The sequence below is a fragment of the Drosophila ananassae genome, chromosome XR, assembly GCF_017639315.1.
Source record: "Drosophila ananassae strain 14024-0371.13 chromosome XR, ASM1763931v2, whole genome shotgun sequence".
Classification (NCBI taxonomy): Eukaryota; Metazoa; Arthropoda; class Insecta; order Diptera; family Drosophilidae; genus Drosophila; species Drosophila ananassae.
The window spans coordinates 7,321,144-7,327,018 of record NC_057932.1 but is presented as its reverse complement, the minus strand read 5'-3'; the positions used below and the strand labels follow the sequence as shown (position 1 = coordinate 7,327,018).

At 47.6% G+C, this 5,875-nt stretch overlaps 1 protein-coding gene across 1 annotated transcript; it reads left to right on the top strand.

The window, feature by feature from the left end:
• Positions 1 to 529: 529 nt before the first annotated feature.
• On the top strand, positions 530 to 5,304 carry LOC123257663. The gene is made up of 2 exons (XM_044717486.1): positions 530 to 837; positions 4,794 to 5,304. The coding sequence occupies exons 1-2, from the start codon at positions 530 to 532 to the stop codon at positions 5,302 to 5,304; spliced, it is 819 nt and encodes a 272-aa protein (XP_044573421.1).
• The last annotated feature ends 571 nt before the right edge of the window (positions 5,305 to 5,875 follow it).

The following is a 5,875-nucleotide window of genomic DNA, read 5'->3' as shown; positions in this document are numbered from 1 at the left end:
GTGAGCGAGTTCCTGACGCTTGGAAGAGAGGAGTAATCGTTAAGCTACCAAAAAAGGGAGACCTCAGTGACTGTAACAACTGGCGAGGGATCACCCTGTTGAACACCAGCTATAAAATATTAGCGACCCTGCTGAAAGAACGACTTATGGAGAAACTAGAGCCAACAATTCGAGATGAACAAGGAGGTTTTAGACCACTTAGGAGCTGCGTAGACCAGGCAAACACGCTACGCACAATAACCGAACAAGCCGTGGAATGGCGTTCGCCACTATACCTTCTATTCATCGACTTCCAAAAAGCGTTTGACTCAATAGACAGGGCGGCGATATGGCGTGCACTTGCAAGGAAAGGAGTGCCAATCAACATCGTAAACATAGTAAGAGCTATGTATGATGATGCGGACCTGGCAGTACTGCACAACGGAAAAATCAGTGCACTCTTTCAGACGAACACTGGCGTCAAGCAAGGCTGCCCTCTATCACCCCAACTGTTCAACCTGGTGATTGATGAGATCATGAGAGAAGTAGCATGCATCGACGCGGGATAACTTGGAGCTTCACACAACACCTTGAAGACCTAGACTACGCCGAATATATATGCCTCCTATCACACAGACTCATCGATATACAAGCCAAGGCGTCCGACCTCGAGAAGAGAGCCAACGCAGTAGGCCTCTCCATCAACGCATCAAAGACCAAGGCGATGCGGTTTAATAACTCCAACCAAGGTAGCATCACCATCAGCGGTAAAACAGTCGATTTCGTCGACCACTTTACCTACCTTGGCACCATAATATCATCCAGTGGTGGAGTGGAAAAAGATGTAGAGAGCAGACTGTGCAAGGCAAGATCTGCATTCGGAAGATTGCACCGCATTTGGAGAAATCAGCAAATAAGTAGAAGAACAAAGCTGCGGATCTTCAATGCGTGTGTAAAATCCATTCTTCTGTACGGAGCTGAGACGTGGCTAACCTCCCAAAGGATGATGTCAAAGCTATATATAACAAAAGCTATAAGAAAAATGATAATATGCTAAGCTATAATTATTACATTTATATATATATGTTACATTTATATTGAATTTATGCAGTGGCTGCTGCCTGACCCGACATACTCCCCCCAGTTGAGGCCTGTCCTTCAACTTCATCTTTAAGGGGCAATAAGAAAAGCTTGGTCACTGCGCGCTTGGTAGTTCCAGAAGCGGTTCTAACCACCGCCACTCGAGGCACTCCATCCTGGCCAGGGACTTGATCCGGAATTCTAGCCAACGGCCACTTCATGGGGGGTAGGTTCTCGTCCTTGACTAGCACCACATCGTTAATCGCCAAGGCAGGGCCGGACGCACGCCATTTGGAGCGCTGCTGAAGAAGGCTTAAATACTCCTCCTTCCATCGGGCCCAGAACGACTGCTGCAGGAAAGACACACGCTGCCAGCTGTCCATACGGTTGAAATTCAGATTTGTGACATCAGGCTCGATAAAGCTGACTGACGGGCCACCAGTTAAAAAATGGGATGGCGTTAGAACATCAAGGTCTGCAGGATCCTCTGAAAGAGACAATAAAGGCCGAGTTTATGACAGCACCAATGTGACAAAGCAGAGTTCGCAGCTCGTCAAATCCAAGAACTTAGGATCCAACAGCCCCGTAAAAATGATGCTTTGCGGTTTTGACAGCCGCTTCCCAGAGTCCACCAAAATGCGGAGATTGAGGAGGAATAAAATGCCACTCGATGGACTCAATCGCGCAAAACTCCAGAAGCGCTCGTTGATGCTCATCGCTTATGAAGAGTTGGAGCAGCTTCTTTAGATCGTTTTTAGCTCCAACAAAATTGGTCGCATTGTCAGACCAAATGTGCTGAGGCTTTCGGCGAGTGCATATAAACCGTTTTAAAGCATGTAAAAACGCAGATGTGGATAGATCCTTTACAAGCTCTAAGTGCACGGCTTTAGTAGCAAAGCAACTGAAAACACTCAAGTAACATTTTACGGGAGCTTTATTGCGAACTTCTGGCTTATAGTAAAATGGGCCGCAAAAATCCACACCAGTCACTCCGAAAACCTGGCAACCGCTGACTCTTTGCGCCGGGAGATCATAATGTGCTCCAGTAACCGAGGTTTGGTGCGGAAGCATCGGATACACTTGTGCAATGCCTTCGTCACCGTTTTCCTCCCCCCGATCGGCCAGTATTGGGATCGAATAATAGCCAGCAAAGCACGAGGCCCCGTGTGTAGATTACGCTCATGGAAATCAACAATTATAGCCCGAGTAACTGGATGGCTTCTAGGCAATATAATTGGATGGCGACTATCAAAATCCAATGTAGAATTTTTTAATCGACCGTCCACACGCAACAGGCCAAACTTGTCTAAAAAGGGAGAGGATGTGGCAAGTATGCTGGCTGACGAAATTTTCTTCCCATTCTGAAGCGCCTTTATGTCATCCCAAAAATACACACGCTGCACCAAACGCAATAGTAGGTAGGTTCCAGCCTTGATGTCGCTAGCAGTGACACCCTTGTGACGGACTCGCTGTGAGAACTTGTGCACATAAGCAAACACACGCTGCTATGCTGGAAAAGAGTTGGCGTACTTGGAACCAGCTATAACGTCAACGTACGGGGATTTGATTAGCAGAACCCTTGCTCTTAGCTCCAGAGTGAGAGAAAAAGAAACGTAGGACCATGAGTCCACAGGTAGTCAGTAACTAACTCCTTGGGAAGAGCACCATGCGAGAGGATGTCTGCCGGGTTCAAAGACGTAGGAACATAACGCCATTCCATCGTTCTGGTCAATTCCTGGATTGTTGAAACTCGATTGGCGATGAAAACATTAAAACTAGCGGGCTCCTCCCGAATCCAGGACATCGCCACAGCAGAATCGCACCAGCTGAAATACCTCCCATCGTAGACCTTCAACTGAGCTACTTCCGACATAAGCCGAGCCAGCAACTCTGCTCCAGATAACTCCAGTTTCGGTACCGTAACTGTTTTTAGAGGAGCGACTCGGGACTTTGAGCAGAGTAAATGACTTTCTGACCTTGTACCCTTCGATACGACACAAATTGGAGCACCACTTTCTCAACCGAAATTGGCCCTTGGCGAGGATCCCCGATGTTTGCTGCATTATGTTGGTAGCCTCCTCTATGGAGTCACCTCCGGAAATTAGATCATCAACATAAAAATCGCGACGCAAAATTTCGGCACCCTTTGGAAACATAGATTGCTCATCCACTGCCAACTGATGCATTGCTCGAATTGTTAAAAATGCGGCCGGCTTTGTCCCATAAGTGACCGTAGGCAGTTTGAAAACCTGCAACCCATCCTGGGTGGAACTCCGCCAAAGAATGCACTGCATATAGGTGTCCTCTTGTAGTTGGCTCACCATATAGGTGAGCTTGTAGTTGGAGAGATCTCAATCAAACTCCAACGAAAGCACACTGCCACCAGGGCCACAAGAAGACCGACCCCCCTGAATATACATCGACTCAGAGATACTACCCTATCCTCCAGAATGGCAACAGCACTACGCGAACAGTTGACACCACAGCGGAACTGCCCTTGGGAACAAACTTGCAGACTACTGAGAAGTACCGCAGGAGAGGAGACAACGCAGCTGCTCTGAATGGATCTCGGCGGACACATGGGAACTCATCAGCAGACGGAATAGACTTAAGTCGATAGCGGATCACGACGGCAGAGCCAGAGAAGAACACAGGAATCTCTGCAAATTGGTGAAAAAATCAGCTAGACGCGACAAGAGGGACAGCATTGCAGAAAACGCAGAAAGAGCAGCAAATACAAACAACATGCGCTCACTGTACCAGTTGATAGGCAAACTATCTGGAAGCTACCAGAGGCAAACCCAACCCATTCGAGACTCAGACGGTAGGCTCCTAGTAGACGACGATGCTCAACTTGAGAGATGGAGGCAACACTTCATGGAGATCAGCTGTACAGAGCAACCAGGCAACACACAGCCCGACTTCAGAAGTATCGTACCCAACAGCAGCGTTAGGATACCCCCAACACCCTCCCTCAATCAGAGAAATACGAGATGCAATCAGGAAGTTAAAGAGCAACAAAGCGGCTGGAGAGGACGGCATATCTGCCGAACTCCTCCAGATTGACCCGCAACTAATGGCCGAAACATTGCACCCACATTTCAAAGATATATGGGAAAGTGAGCGAGTTCCTGACGCTTGGAAGAGAGGAGTAATCGTTAAGCTACCAAAAAAGGGAGACCTCAGTGACTGTAACAACTGGCGAGGGATCACCCTGTTGAACACCAGCTATAAAATATTAGCGACCCTGCTGAAAGAACGACTTATGGAGAAACTAGAGCCAACAATTCGAGATGAACAAGGAGGTTTTAGACCACTTAGGAGCTGCGTAGACCAGGCAAACACGCTACGCACAATAACCGAACAAGCCGTGGAATGGCGTTCGCCACTATACCTTCTATTCATCGACTTCCAAAAAGCGTTTGACTCAATAGACAGGGCGGCGATATGGCGTGCACTTGCAAGGAAAGGAGTGCCAATCAACATCGTAAACATAGTAAGAGCTATGTATGATGATGCGGACCTGGCAGTACTGCACAACGGAAAAATCAGTGCACTCTTTCAGACGAACACTGGCGTCAAGCAAGGCTGCCCTCTATCACCCCAACTGTTCAACCTGGTGATTGATGAGATCATGAGAGAAGTAGCATGCATCGACGCGGGATAACTTGGAGCTTCACACAACACCTTGAAGACCTAGACTACGCCGAATATATATGCCTCCTATCACACAGACTCATCGATATACAAGCCAAGGCGTCCGACCTCGAGAAGAGAGCCAACGCAGTAGGCCTCTCCATCAACGCATCAAAGACCAAGGCGATGCGGTTTAATAACTCCAACCAAGGTAGCATCACCATCAGCGGTAAAACAGTCGATTTCGTCGACCACTTTACCTACCTTGGCACCATAATATCATCCAGTGGTGGAGTGGAAAAAGATGTAGAGAGCAGACTGTGCAAGGCAAGATCTGCATTCGGAAGATTGCACCGCATTTGGAGAAATCAGCAAATAAGTAGAAGAACAAAGCTGCGGATCTTCAATGCGTGTGTAAAATCCATTCTTCTGTACGGAGCTGAGACGTGGCTAACCTCCCAAAGGATGATGTCAAAGCTGCAGTCATTCATTAACAAGTGCCTCAGGATCATATGTGGGATATTCTGGCCCAACAGAATTTCCAACAGTGACCTGTGGCGCAACACGGGGGAGGCTCCCATCCATCACCAAATCAAGAAGAAAAAATAGAGATGGATAGGTCACGCACTCAGGAAGAAAACAGACAGCATAGTCAGGAAGGCACTGGATTGGAACCCACAGGGAAGCAGAAGAGTGGGCCGCCCCAAGCTTACCTGGCGCCGTACTATAATACAAGAATTATCCCGCAGCAACATCACGTGGGATTACGCTAAGCAAACTGCACCAAACAGAGTCAGGTTCAAAGTCCTTGTAAATGCCCTAAGCTCCCAAGCGGAGTAATAGGAGGAAAAAAAAAAACATAGGTGTCCTCGGAGAAACCTCTGACGCATCGGTACATTTTACAAATATCTCCTGTAATGGCCACTCGATGGCAACGAAACCTTAGAAGAATGTGCAGCAGCTTTGGTTGGATAACTGGACCAGACATCATAATGTCATTCAAAGAATAACCCGACGTAGTGGCAGCCGGACCATCAAAAACAACCCTGAGCTTGGCTGTTGAGCTGTCCTCCTTCAAAACGCAGTGATGTGGTAGAAAATACTGTCTGGCAGGTCGTGCACTAGGCGGTACTGGAAACATATCTAAAAATCTAAATACTTTTTTATGAACGCAGCATAC

What these genes read in the sequence shown, in the direction of transcription:
- LOC123257663 (XM_044717486.1), top strand. Translation starts at nt 530, where the DNA reads ATGCATCGACGCGGGATAACTTGGAGCTTCACACAACACCTTGAAGAC. An exon ending in AAAGATGTAGAGAGCAGACT is followed by an intron (nt 838 to 4,793) that starts GTGCAAGGCAAG and finishes CCTATCACACAG; the next exon opens with ACTCATCGATATACAAGCCA.